Source organism: Sesamum indicum, linkage group LG2, assembly GCF_026168435.1.
Source record: "Sesamum indicum cultivar Baizhima isolate 11 linkage group LG2, ASM2616843v1, whole genome shotgun sequence".
Lineage (NCBI taxonomy): Eukaryota > Viridiplantae > Streptophyta > Magnoliopsida > Lamiales > Pedaliaceae > Sesamum > Sesamum indicum.
The window spans coordinates 20,351,188-20,365,795 of NC_142658.1; the positions used below are offsets into that span (position 1 = coordinate 20,351,188).

At 36.1% G+C, this 14,608-nt stretch overlaps 2 protein-coding genes across 4 annotated transcripts; both read left to right on the top strand.

Moving 5' to 3' along the window:
- Positions 1–1,214: 1,214 nt before the first annotated feature.
- Positions 1,215–6,158, top strand: ORC4 (origin recognition complex subunit 4). Its single transcript, XM_011072431.3, has 16 exons — positions 1,215–1,448; positions 1,992–2,082; positions 2,205–2,261; positions 2,389–2,436; positions 3,156–3,206; positions 3,289–3,332; positions 3,437–3,500; positions 3,599–3,685; positions 3,977–4,068; positions 4,156–4,237; positions 4,630–4,715; positions 4,799–4,908; positions 5,127–5,219; positions 5,287–5,351; positions 5,443–5,586; positions 5,826–6,158. The coding sequence occupies exons 1-16, from the start codon at positions 1,339–1,341 to the stop codon at positions 5,859–5,861; spliced, it is 1,260 nt and encodes a 419-aa protein (XP_011070733.1). The 5' UTR covers positions 1,215–1,338; the 3' UTR covers positions 5,862–6,158.
- A 1,418-nt stretch (positions 6,159–7,576) lies between these two features.
- LOC105156338 (Pentatricopeptide repeat (PPR) superfamily protein) lies at positions 7,577–14,212 on the top strand. 3 transcript variants are annotated; one of them, XM_020691772.2, is made up of 6 exons: positions 7,577–7,859; positions 7,942–10,072; positions 10,215–10,277; positions 10,581–10,649; positions 12,290–12,380; positions 13,223–14,212. In XM_020691772.2, exon 2 carries the CDS (start codon positions 8,034–8,036, stop codon positions 10,044–10,046), a length of 2,013 nt encoding a protein of 670 aa, XP_020547431.1. In that variant the 5' UTR covers positions 7,577–7,859; positions 7,942–8,033; the 3' UTR covers positions 10,047–10,072; positions 10,215–10,277; positions 10,581–10,649; positions 12,290–12,380; positions 13,223–14,212. The 3 variants fall into 3 exon arrangements, with proteins under 3 accessions (XP_020547431.1, XP_011070739.1, XP_011070737.1); XM_011072437.3 differs by having other exon boundaries at positions 7,577–10,121; XM_011072435.3 differs by having other exon boundaries at positions 7,577–10,072.
- The last annotated feature ends 396 nt before the right edge of the window (positions 14,213–14,608 follow it).

Sequence of the window (14,608 nt, forward strand, 5' to 3'; positions counted from 1 at the left end):
GTTTGTTACGTGCTAAAATTGGAATTGGATGTTTGGATGTATGGTTTGAAAATGATTTTGGTACTGCAACGTTTTTCACATTTTCGATTGTGAAGTGCGTTATACGCGCCGCCTACTACTACTAATGGGCTGATGAAAGAGTTGGGCCCAATATTCTTAAATTGAGATGCTCCTCTCACTGTGAGGGTGCACACGGTACTATTTCAATTTTTTTAAAATTAATTTTAAATTAAATTGTCATTCATGATTTTATAAAATAATCTTTTTTTAATTTTCACTTTTAAAACTAAAATCAAATGTCCAATTTTATGTGATTTTGAGTGGTTTTAATACTTATAAAAAAATAGGAGGTCAAGATTAACAAAGATAAAAGAATGAGACAAGCGTTTGTATGTAGTAATTAAGAAAAACCAACATTATGTACCATAAACCACGAACACTTTCCATGATTTTAAGTAGATTAAAATATAATAACATATATAGTAATCCAACAAGAAAACACTTAATCCAAAAAAGATCAAAGATCGATTATGGACATATTAAATATATTATTAAGAAAGCATATCAAATTTAGTTGTGTCCTTAATCAATATTTGATAAATAGTACTAGGTAATAGTCTATGTATCAAATTTAGTTGTACTCTAATGAAGATTTCTTTCAAATTAGTCGTATATAACCGTTGAGGTTGCACAAAAGCTTGATCCTTCCAATTATGAGAACGACAAAATTATTATCAATAGATTCACTAAAAATTTAAAGGCATAAACTAAGAGAGAACAAAGAAAAAAGACAAAAAGACGGAACACAAATGAGGGCGGTATGAGAGAGAAGAGAGGAGGAAAAGGGGGAGAAAAAATACGAGAGGAAAAATGAATAAAAATATGGGCAATCGTCAAATGTGCTCAAAATTTGAATGGATTTAAAGAACTAAACATATTTACTTTTGCATAAATTCAAATATAAATTTTACAAAATGGGCTTTGCAATATGGATCTTTAATAATATACGAAATTTGTGTTTATATAATTTGAATATGAAATCCTTTTGAAAAATTAATTATTTAACAAGTAATTATATATAAGGTTTTAAAAACTAATTAAATATAATATATATATATTATATTTAAATTGAAAAAATTGGAATTTTCTTTTTGGCTAAAAAGAGAAAAACTTGCACGCATGTATGTATAGTATAAGTATAGTGTATAGCATCACCACCGGTCCACCGCCACCTTAATTTTCCCGCCATTTCGTACTGACCTCCATCCCCTAATCAATCAATCTCTACATTTTCATATCTCAGAGTAAAGAAAGAAAGCCGAGACGGAAGAAGAGGCAATGGGCCGCCTCAATCCAGCAGAGCAAGCCAAAATCATCCTCAGGAGCAGGATTTCCAGTCCCTCTTTCGTCTTCTCCTTCTTCTCCCAATCCCCCGACTCCAACTACAGGTGCATTCCTTTTTCATTTTTATCGTGTGTTTTTTTTTGCTGGAAAGATAGCGCAGGAGCTCTGCGCAAGGATTAAGTTGGTCAGGGAGTCCATACAGTTATTTGATTTTAATTCTTTCAGTGGTGTATTTATTCCATTAATTCGTGAGTATGCGGAAAGTGTGATGTTGAATTTGGTGATTTTCAGTTTTTCAGTGTCAACCCAAGTGGGGAACCCTGTTTCAATTTTACATTATGTGACTTGATATAAAGTTCTAATCTGTTTGTTGATTCAGCGTCTATGTTATGATTTTACCCGGGAATTGGATCCGTTTATTGGAAAATCCTTCTCAGTAATGGGAAGTCATATAAGTTACCAAATTGCTTGAATTTTTTAACAGTTTCGGTTAAGTTTCTATGAAGGTTAGCTTCAGCCATTTACATTATGTATTTTCCTATCACTATATTTTTTGCACCCTCTTAATTTTTGTTTCATGCCTCACGGTGGAAGATATAGGCATGACGAGGAGTTGACTTTTTGATTCATTTTTCTTTTTGTTTCAGTAAATTGAAATATATAATATCAAGTTCGGTAACTGAGGCATGTAACAATTCTGTTCTGCTTCTTGGTCCTCGAGGTTGTGGAAAAGTTGCGGTGTGTCCCATTTCTTCCTTTATATCTTTACTGGGTGAAAATTCAGTGATTTTGTAATTTTTGGATTGTATATTTACATTATATTGTATGTTCTTGCTATTTGTCCCCTTTATTTTGGATAGGTGTTAGAGATAGTTCTTGAAGAACTATTGAAAGAGCATCCAGATATGATCTCTGTGGTACGACTTCTATATTTACATATTACTCCATATAATAGTGTTTGTTTTCCACCTTGGAAAAGCTTTAAACTATTTTTTTGACACCTTTCTGGATCTTTGCATGATTTCTATTTTTGTATTATTTCAGATTAGACTCAACGGACTTCTGCACTGTGACAACAATTGCGCCTTGAAGGTCGAACTGCCAATGCTTCCCCCTTGCTGCTATACCGATTGTATGAATATTTTGTTAGTTCAAATGCAAACAACAGAAAGTCTGGGCTATGCAACTGCAGCTTTGGAAACTGAACTGACCAAATCGTTAATTCAAATATTTTAAACTGGATTTAGCTTCCACAATGCACATTTCAAGACACACAAATGTAGCTTATTTTTCCTTTTTTGCAGTATCCCTTCGTTTTCTATAACGACAACCCTCAAAAGTCGTAATTCAAGATCCCGAGAGTTTTTTTCAGAAAGGTTACAGATAATTGTATATGCAAAGCGAACTATTAACAAGCACGAGTAAAATTTGCCTTTGCCCAAAATACTCAAGATTTTCCCAGATTCCAGAAACATGAAAGTTTGGTGAAGAAATTATCCAAAGCAATTTATATAACTGCCATACTGCCTTTGGTTACAAAAGTCACTATAGTGCCTCTGTTATCCCACAACTGTAAAAACTATTGACTTCTGGTTTTTTCCTTGTTCTTATTTGGAATAAATTTTAGATGCAGAGGCCCGTAGGGAGTTAAGGCAAAATGTCACTATCTTTTTTGTGCTTAACAATTTCTATGTACAAGGGGATGGCTTTATCATGTGAATAAAACAATGTGTTATTTATGTTAGTGCCTTAAGTAACGCGTCCAATTTCCAAATGTGATACTTCTTTAACGTACATAAATCATTGTGCAGGAGATAGCCAGGCAATTGTGTTTGGAGCATCACTTGATGTTCTCTAAAATGGTAATGTCATTTGTGCTGGTTTAAGTTGCAATATTTAATTTGATCTTACCAATTTGCTGCTCTTTCTTGGATCATTTGGCAGGCGTCATATGATGATAACTCCCAATTCTTGCTATCCATGTTGCGGTAAGTTGATTGGTTAATGCTTCCAGTATTTTTTGGAAAAGAAAGAGGTCCTGAGATCTTGATATTTGTTTTAACGATGCTAGTTTCTCCATTCATTTTAACAGGGAGTGTGGATTAGCACATAAAACAATTGTTTTTGTGCTAGATGAGTTTGACCTTTTCACACAGGTAATAGCATGAAGTGCTGAAAAAATTACCTCAAGATAGGTTGAGTTTTGGGGGTCTGTTTCTGCACAAAAGGCATGAGTAATTCTTCTTCGGTGCAGGGAAAACAGCGTCTACTTTATAGTTTGCTTGATGCAATGCAATCTATCACATCACAAGCTGTTGTAGTTGGAGTGAGTTGCAGACTGGTATGCTGCCTGCACATCTAATTTGATGCATTGTCTCTGAGATTGGACACCACTTACCTGATTTTACCGTAAAACTAGTGATTCTAACGAAAGCCCATGCTTAATTTCTGTGGCTTATTGTAGCACCAAGTGCACATGTATCCAGCTTTATCCATATGGAACCCTATGTGCCGTTGTGCCTGTTAGTGATGCATTGACTGCATAACATGATCCAGTTTGAGAAATTTTATTCATTTTGAAGTGGGTCCTGAGCTTTCAGAAAAATGCTCAAACCTTGTTTCTGGTTTGTAGGATGCTGATCAACTGTTGGAGAAAAGAGTAAGATCTCGTTTTTCGCATAGGAAGTTGTTGTTTCTTCCTCCCTCAAGGGAAGATTGCCAAAGGTGAAGTGTTTTTCTCCTGCCTCAAACGCGTGTGCTTGCTCTTTCTCAAGAGCTCTGTTTATCATAACTTATGCTGTTGATGTGCAGGCTTGTAGAGCACATTCTACTATTGCCAACAGATTCAAGTCTTCCAAATGATTATACAGCTGCTTTTAATGCAAAACTTCTTGTATCCTTCGCTGAAAGCATCATCAACGTTTTCTGAAAAGTTGGCTTTTTCAAAAATAAAATGAATTTTTGTTAACTGCAAAATTTCCTGGAATTGTTTTACTATGCAGAATCCGAGAAGATATGTCGATTCAAACATATGTTTTTATCAGATATAAGTACAGATGTTATATTATGAGTTTTGTTGTCTTTTTATTGCCTGATCTCAACTAGAGAGAACCAGTCCTTTCCTCCACCAAATTCACAGACAAGTTTGCGATGTTTACCTCTTCTTGAACTGTTTAACAACAATTCTGCAGAGAGAGAAATTACTTCGACAAGTTTGCAATTTTTCCCTCTTCTTGAATCTTCTGCATTCAGTAGACATGGTCAGAGGTCCTTAACATTTCACAGAATATTCTAGCAGATGAGAAATTCAAAGGAATCATCGATACATTATGTTACTCTGATTCAAGTGTTGGCCATCTATTGAGATTTCTGTAAGTGTAAGTCAGTATGTTTTTGAAGTGGAATATGTATAGTATTTTTACTTTCTGTTCAGTGACATGATGATTGCCAACAGGTTCTCTGCTATTTGTCATATGGACATGAATTCTGGTTTCCTATCTGTTAAGAATTTTAAATCAGCACTTCGAAGCATGCAAAGACAGCCAAAGCTGGAGGCTTTAAAAGGTGAGTACATAGTCCCTATGTAGACTTCATCTTTGCATCCTAACAGGCAGCTACTGCAGTGGTATTTTATTCACTTACCTTCTTTCATGGACGTTTCTCTTTTTTGATTCTATACATTTGAATTCTTCATCCTTGTTTAATCCTTTAGTGGGCAAGAACATTAGAAACACCAACATGAATTCTATGCTGAAAAATTGCAAATTCAACTGTTTGTGCAGATTGCTCAGTTCTAGAGCTTTACATTCTGGTTTGCATGAAGAGGTTAGAAGTCAAAGAGCTGGAATTATGCAACTTTAATTCTATAATGAAAGGTGTGCTTAAATTTCACTCTTGTCTCTCCTCTGTGGATTCCTCCCTGACACATCATCGCCCTTGCAGAGTACAAAAGCATCCATGACACCTTCCAAACATCCGACTATTATGCACGGAATGTATGCTTACGGGTAAGTGTGAAACTTCTTAAACTATTGATGGATCTGAAACTGAAGAATGCACTTAACTTCTGTAAGCATGTGAAATGATTTGAACTTTTAGGCCTTTGAGCATCTTTTGGAGCGTGCACTGATCTCCTTTGAGGACAATAAAGGGCATGGCCAATCTGCTGAGTTCCGACCGGTGAAGCTTGTAATATCATGGCATGAACTACATCAAGGGCTGAAATCCCATCGCTCTTGTCCAGTGCGTTCCATTTTCCAGAAATCCAAAATCTAACATGCTAATTAATCTTCTCACCCATGGTTCATTTGTGTGAATTCTGATTTCTATACATTATAATGCTACCTGTAACTCATGGAATTTGAACATGTTATGTGGGGAAAAATGATTTCTGTAGCATTCGTGTTATCTAACAGATCTTTCTTGGGATTATTTAGCATACCTCAAAGATATTAACTCTAGTGTGAATTACATAACCACAGGCAATCTTGCATAAATTAATGGATCGCGAAGGTTGAACTGCTAAAAGATTGACTCTGGCAGTGGTTTAGGTCAGCTGCAGCTTGAAGAATTCTATAGCCTCCCCAAAGAAAACAATTGTGTCTGCTGAATGTTAGGACGGACAACTCTGATCCGATGGCACTGATAGTAGTTACTGAGGAAAAGGTTTAGTTGACTTGTATGTTGACGAAATGATCTGTATTTCTTTGGATTTCCATTCTTTTTCTTGCTTGTAGCTTAGTCATGCAATTCTTACCAGTAAATGTGCAAATGTTGCTGTAACATAACTCGTGAAAAGATGATGCTTTTCTGCAGCCTGCCCCCTCATTTAATTCGGTTCCATGCTCCCTCGCACTATAGCAGTGAAGTATGGATCGATCTCTGGTTCCAACTTGTTCTTAACAAGACTAAAATTTGAACAAGATAAAGATGTTGTGGGAAGTATGGTTTATAAGTGGTGGTGCAAATAGGAGACACGAATTGCAACAGTTATATTTCTTGAGAAGCGATTAGGTACACTTGAATAGCCCTTGATGTTACACTGAGTATTACTCGACTTCTAACTTCCAGCCGTCCTCCTTTTTTCTACGAAGTGGAGGGTACTTATACTATTGGATGCATTCAATGCGCCTAGGCGAAAATATAATTTCATCCTCCAACATATGGTTACTCTGATAATTAGCTAGGTGAATACAAATATATTTTCTCTCATGAATCTTGTTTGCTTGTAAACAGTCCATCTTGCTCTTGTGAGTTTTTTCGTCCTCCATCAATGAGGTACAAATTTTCAAGTATGGCCTGAAAGTGAGATTGTTTTTAGCAGGTGAGTGAAGATTGTTACTGAATGAGAACTACAACAATGTTTTCATACTACAAATTATGCAATAGGGACACTGCCAATACCATAAGCATAATTACATAAAGAAATATAGATAGTTACATATTTATGTAAGATTTTCTATACAAGTAAACTTCTCCTAGTACATTTCTAGTAATATACATATTTATGTAGGATTTCTGGAATATACCGTATTTATGCTTAAAATTTCTTAAAACATCAAATTATTTAAGTACTTAATACAATTCAAATATGATTTTTTTTAATATATATCTATATATATAATATGTTTATCATGAAGTTGAACTCGATTCTATCGCCTTCGATCATCTCTTTACGATTTAATTAAATCAGCCTCACTCGAAATGCTTGTGTAAAATAAAATATTAATAGTATGTTAAAATTTGGGTCGAAAAAGACGAAAAGATATTGTATGAGTAATTTTTTTAGTTTAAATATTATTTTAATTGAAATTTCATTTAATTTGAAATAGTAGCAAACCTAAGTTGTATACTTTTCATGTTGAATTCTCTCAAAATTGGTAGTCGGGTGGTCCGCCAATGATTTTGGGTTGTGCATTCTTTGTTATATAAAAGAAAAATTGGAAAACAATCCTTAAAAATAAAACACAAGTAAATTACAAATAGATTCTTATAATATTTATTATAATTATAAACTGAAATGTAAATACTTTAAATTTAATAAAAAATTAAGAAATATCTTTATAGATAGACTCTCATGATAGAATATTTATTAAATAATTGTTAATATAAATAAATTTAATAAAATAATTATAAAATTTTAAACAATGACAATAATTAATTACAAAAAAAATTGAGGAATACCAATGTAATTTATTAAAAATAAAAATAAAAAAGTGCCGGACATAATTTCTCAAATTTCTTACAGCGAACACGCTCCTCATTCTCTCGCCGCACGGTGGTAGGCTGCACCACCACTAACCTCACGCCTCCATTTTCAATCCTCTATGCAATAACCCTTTTCCGTCTTCTATTCATATGAATTTATTCTTTGATTTTCCGCTCAATTTTTTGTGCTTGACGTGATTTATCGCAGAATGACCCTTTGCGTAATCTCTTCAAAGTCTTTGATTCCCACTAAAAATCTCAGCTCCTTGTACTACTTCTGTTCTCTCAACATCGATTTCAGTTTGAAGGTGCGCTTGATTTTCTTCTCTTCTCTCGCTCAACATTTTCATTGCTCTTCGGAGTTGAATAGCCATAGTTTTAAGCCTGCAGGGGACATTGGCAGCAATGGGATTGTGACAAGAAGGGATTGTACCATTAAATCCTCATATGGGCTTTATCAAAATCTAATCTTGAAAACAGCAATGGAAAATCCGGGGGCGTTTAGAGATATTCATTGGGTTGTTCCGGATTATTTTAATGCTTTGGTAATTGATTCTGATTTATTTCTGAGTGTTGTAAATTCAATGAGAAACCGCCCCAGAATGGTGTTAAAGATATTCCGGTGGGCCGAGGGCCAAAATGGGTTTAAGCATTCAGAGTTTGTATTTTGTAGTGTTCTTGAAGTATTGGTGCAGAATGGTTTTATGAGATCTGCTTATTGGGTTGTGGAGAGGGTTATTAATGTCAACATGCATAGCATTGTTAACGTCTTGATTGATGGGTATTTAAGCGTTGAGGTAACATGTAAGGTACTTGATTTGCTATTATGGTTGTACACTAAGAAATCAGACGTTGAAAGGTGTTTATGGGTATTTGATAAGATGGTGAGGAATGGCTTTTTGCCGAATGTGAAGAATTGTAACAGGATTCTTAGGTTGCTTAGGGATAGAGATTTTGTTGGTAAAGCAAGGGAAGTATATGAAATGATGGGTCCTTTTGGGATTAAACCAACAATTGTTACGTACAATACGATGTTGGATTCGTTTTGTAAGGAAGGGAATGTGCAACAGGCGCTTGACTTATTACTGGAGATGCAGAGGAGGGGTTGCTGTCCAAACGATGTTACCTTTAATGTTTTGATTAATGGGTTGTCAAAAAAAGGTGAGTTTGAAGAAGCGAAAGATTTAATCGGGGACATGGAAAATAAAGGATTGAAGGTTTCGGCTTATGCATATAACTCTTTGATAAGTGGGTATTGTCGGAAAGGAATGCTAGTTGAGGCACTAGGGCTTGGGGAAGAGATGATACTGAGAGGAGCTTTGCCTACTGTTTCTACATATAATGCCTTTATGCATGGCTACTGCAAACAAGGGAGAGTGGGTTATGCCATGCAGTGGATTCCTGTCATGATGAAGAAGAATTTGGTGGTGGATATAATATCCTTCAATATTCTGATATATGGCTACTGTCTATTGGGTGATATTAGCGGGGCTCTCTATTTGTTATCTGAGCTTAGGAAAAGGAATCTCAATCCAACTGCAGTTACATATAATACAATCATGGATGGGCTCTCCAGACATGGGGATTTAGAAGGCGCTAGGCGGTTGAAAGACGAAATGATCAATTATGGAATTTCTCCTGATATTTTCACCTATACAATTCTGATAAATTGTTCTTATAGGACAGGGAACCTGTGGATGGCAAAAATGTTTTATAATGAGATGCTGAGCAAAGGATTGGAGCCTGACCGAATTGCATTCACTACTTGCATAGCAGGAGAACTGAAGCTTGGTGACTCGTATGCAGCATTTAAACTGCAAGAAGAGATGCTAGCAAAAGGATTTCCACCGGATGTCATAACGTATAATGTGTTTGTGGATGGCATCTCTAAGTTGGGTGATCTTGAACAAGCTTGTGAATTGTTGCAGAAGATGATTCAGGATGGAGTTGTGCCTGATCAGGTTACCTATACAAGCATCATCCACGCTCATTTAGAAGTTGGGTACCTTAGAAAAGCCAGAGAGTTGTTTCATGAGATGCTGAGCAAAGGCTTATCTCCAACAGTTGTGACATACACTGTATTGATTCATGCACATGCTGGCAAAGGAAGGCTAGAATTAGCATTTATATATTTCTCAGAAATGCTGGAGAATGGTATTTTGCCAAATGTGATCACATACAATGCTTTGATAAATGGCCTTTGTAAATTCCGAAAAATGGATGAGGCTTACAGATTGTTTTCTGAGATGCAATCTAAAGGAATATCTCCAAACAAATACACCTACACCATAATGATAAATGAGAACAGTGACCTTGGCAATTGGCAGGAGGTTTTGAGGTTGTATAAAGAAATGCTAGATAGAGGAATCCAACCCGATTCTTGCACGCATAGTGCAATGTTCAAACATTTAAGAAAAGACTATAAATCATTTGCAGTCCAAGAACTTGAGTGTATAATTCAGGATGATAGAGATACAGCTGAAGCAATTACTTGAAGCACGTTTCAACCTTGGTGAATCATGTGAGTTTCTGGTCGTTCAATTTCGCTTTGTTCTCAAGGTTTTCAGTAGGTGCGAACAGATCATATGATATTGACCCATTGATTTTTGTAAAAGACCAATTTTTTGGTTTCTCACAATCTTGTTTGTGATATCTTATTGTAGAAGCTCCAGGTTTGCACTTAAATTCATTGTGTTTGAAGTGGGTGCGATAATCATGTTGCTCAGGTATGATAAACATCATGCTTCCCCGTCCCTTTTGTGGCTGATACATGGAAATCTAGATTCTCATACTTCACTCTTCGCGTCTTTATGTATGTGTGTGCATTGCACTCAGTGTGGCATGTGCCAGCTCATGAGTGGTCTTTAGGGGTTGTATATGTCAAATTTACTTCTGTGATTAATAATCACCAAAGTACCATTCAATACTTCCTCTGTTTAAATGATTTGGTATATTTTCAATCTTTAGTTTATATTGTTTGTTATTAAATATCTCCGCTCCATATATAGTTTCCTTTTGTTTCATGACAGGGGACTACTGCACCTTGTGTTAGCATTTACTTCACAGGCCACATCTTTCTTGTCTGTTTCCAACGAGAGGTAGGTTTATCAATTCTCTTTTTTGTATTGGTCTTGGTCACACTTGCAGTTTCCCAGTTTCAGAAAAGTGCAGTTTACTCTCTAAAGGTTCATGTTCAACAAAACCAATGTCATCATATTTGTTGCAACTTTATGTAAACTGACAAGTTTTGTTAATGAATGGATTAATACACCCATGACTAGTCGGTGATACATGCATGTGGTGTTAGTGTGAAACTAGGGCGCCTTGTTGCAAGAAATAATGCATGTTTCTACTGTAATTTTCAGACACATGGAAAGTTATATGGAAAACTTAAAAATGATATCCTTCTTATATTTGTTTACATACCCTCAGATACATTGTGTGTTCATTAGCAATGGGTGCACTGGTCCATTCTTTAATGCATATGATCATGTCATCATAAAATAGAACTTCAAGGCGTGATGGCATGAAATTTAACTTCTCTAAACATCTGACTAGTCAGTTCATGGAAAGAGGGGAAGGAAGGGGAAGCTGCTCTACTCTCAAGGGGAGTGTATGCAACCTACCCTCACTTATTTGGTAAAAGTAGAGGGAGAACGCAGTGTAAGAATGCACATGGACTTAGTTGCAAAAAGAATTGGTTACTTGTAAAAGGGCATCAGCAGTATAATGATGAGGGTGATCTAGACTCTGAGTGCTCACTGCATTCATTCCCACTCAAGTTGGCTGGGAAAGGGAAGTGGGTCCAGGAACCACTTGATTTCGGCCAACTAATCATAGGCTAATTATTAAAGTGTTTGAAGAGCTTTTATTTCTGCAATCATTGTTTCAGTTAATATATAAAAAAAATTATACTACTTTTTTTGTGAAAATATTATGTATTAATTTGTAACAACATAATTGGCAGGTGTTAGATCTGGCAGAGCACAACAAATCTCCTCTCAGAAGTTCTACTCTGGTTTAAATTTTTGGTTAAGAGTCATAGTATCATCAATTTATTGAAATTTGGCTCACATGCGTTGGGCATTAGATAACTTCAGAAGGGTACTTAAAAAGGTTCATTTTGTTATGAGTGTCAAAGGTCAAATGGCAAAAGATTTTATGGTTAGAACTGATGGCTGGTGAATTTTCCAGGAGCATTTTTAATACTTTGAAATTCCATATAATATGTGAACAAAACAAGTGTATAAAATGTTAGAAATCTAACATTATCATGGGCACCATTGAAATGCATATGGTGTCATCTACTATGGGTATGAATAGACAGAAATTGCTATGTACAGGAACTTTTGAATAAGCATAAGATCAGAGTTAGAACACAACAATAGGTTAAAAGTAGGAGAGATATATATGGGCACTCAGGTGATGATTCCCTACCTTGGAGTAGGAAGTATAGACTGAGCCCATTCGACATGCATACCTGAACCAAAATTATTTGTTAGCAAAGGTAGCTGAAGTCTTGCACAAGCTAACTTATATTATTGTCTTAAATCTAGGAAATACTGTTGGTATATGCTCTCCGATGTTATTCAGATGTCAAACTTTTATGTTGTAAATTTAGATGGACAAGAAAATATCTTGCTAGGAAGATGAAATTGATCGTTTGGATTTCCAGGGCATATGCTTCTGTTTCTGCAGTGTTGTACTCTTTTGAAAGGTTTACCTTTCGTAATTACAGGAAATTGATATGAATGCCACCGGAAGACTGTTGGTGGTGCTCAAAGTTTTAGGGCCTGATATCCTCAGCGATCAAAGGGTGCACAAAGCTGGTAATATGCATTTCGTCTTTACATTCCATGTTGTTCCACTAATGATACTATCCTCCAGAAAGGTGTTGGCATTGAATATTTGGCTTATGGTTGCACTTGATGGAGCATTGTTATCTGGCTTTTAGCTTATGATTGCACAGAAGGCTGTTCCATAAGTCGCTGCTATGCCTTTGTTGCTCGATTACATTTACCTTCTTATTGAGATCCCTCCTAACTCCATAGCTTATAAAAGTCCAGCCAATTCATTGGCCCCATGTTTGAGGATTTTTCTATGGTCTGCAATGTTCCCTAAGTAAACAAGAAGTGATTCAGCTGATGTTGGCGATGAGTATTTGATCGTAAATCTATTAAGTTTTGTAGCTGTTGTCAAAATTGTTGTGGCCAAGTTGGCCATTGTCAAAATGGTCATAGTTTTGTACGACCGTTACATGCTTATAGAAAGTTTTGTTTCCTGTCACAAAATGAATATAGTAAAAGCAGGTACATTTCCACCAGGGCACGTCTCAGGGTGGTAAGGACATAAGAATCTGTCAGAGTCCGGAACCCATCAAAACGTATTATTGCCCTCTTAAAAGTCTCTATTAGTAAATTAACAAAGAAGAATTCCTTCGTTCATTGCATCCTGACTTGGAAATTGGGATGTGAGCATTCTAATAAATTACATGTTTGATAGTTGAAATGAAAAAATGAAACCACTGTTAGAATTTTGTGTCGTAACTTAATGATGTGACTTCATTTTGTGGCTTACACATGAATCATCTGCTGCTTGTTATATTTAAACAATGGTAATCTGCAAAACCTCTCTCTGCGCTTAGCTGTACTAATATACCGTTTATCTGCAGCATCAAAAGTGTAGGCCAAAGCTCAGATTTGCTCGTCTTTGGAACATCTAAGGCGTTAAATCATCTGGCAGCTCTGCCCATGATGATGTGGAATATGAAAGAATTGAGAGATCTTCAAGTCATGGGAAGCGACCTGCAAATCTCAGAGGGTGCTATCTTACCAAATTTCTTAACACTTCCACGTATTAGCACTTGGAATTTAACCAAAGAAGTTCGAAGAACAATGCCAATACAGAAGGAATTAGGCATTCAGATCAAATCAGCACTAGATGCGGCTGAACCTCTATGTTTGCTTTGACCATCTTGGGAAGTGACCTGCCAGATCCCTGTTCTCAGGGTGCTCCTTTACCAATTCTCTTAATGCTTTTAGGTATTAGCGCTTAAGTTGAACGAAAGAAGGTCCTCGAAGAATCCCAATACTAAAGAAATTTGGAATTCAGATTTGAATTAGCATTATTAGATGCTGGCTTACCCTTCAGTCATATTTCGCATCTCCATGGACTTTCAAGTCACTCAAAAGTAATTATGAATCTGAACCTCCACTCCGAGGTGGTTGTCCCAGTTCGATCTCCTGTTCTAAATTTCCTATTAGGTCTAAAAAAGTTAACCAAGATCCATAACTATTCCAGAATCACATCAAATGATGGCAACTCGGGCTAAAGTTCTTTGTGTATGCTTAAAGAGTCAACATGGATGGCCATGGAGCTCTGAGGGTAAAGCCTTTCTTTTGCAGGAAAATGTGAAACCAGCACAATCTACACCAACCAGTAGAGGAGGTTCAGGTATTTGAATACACACTATATGAGGTTTTGAAAATCCTCCGCAGGTCTATGTTGGAACTTCAGCTGGACTTGTGACAGGATAAATATTGTTAAACTCACTAGGGCTCTTTTTGGCAAAATCTCATGTTTGTAATTTGTCCACAAACATCTCATGTGTTTCTGCATGATACAATTCAATGGATCATAAGTGTTGGTCTTGTCCAAGCAATTTTCGCCTGTTGCAGTCATGTATAAACTTAATTTTGAAAAGCTCGAGTGTTGGATTTCATCCAAGAACAAATAGTAGGGATCAGGGTTGGTACCCAGGGACGTGTTACGCGCATCTTTATACATCAGCAGGCTCTGTGGTGACTGTCAGATATGTCTATGATCAATAACTGGAAATACAAAGAAAAATTCTGTCCAAGGGAAAAGTACCGAACATATTGTATCAAATCTTGAATCTTCAACCAAAAAACAAAATGGCTTCAACAAAACAAGGAAACAAGCCACATCACAAATTTCTGCATATAAGCAGACATGAGAAGTGGTACGTATGACAACACAATGTGATCAACCATCAGCATATCGCCTACAACAGGGACTCGAATAGGACATCAACAAG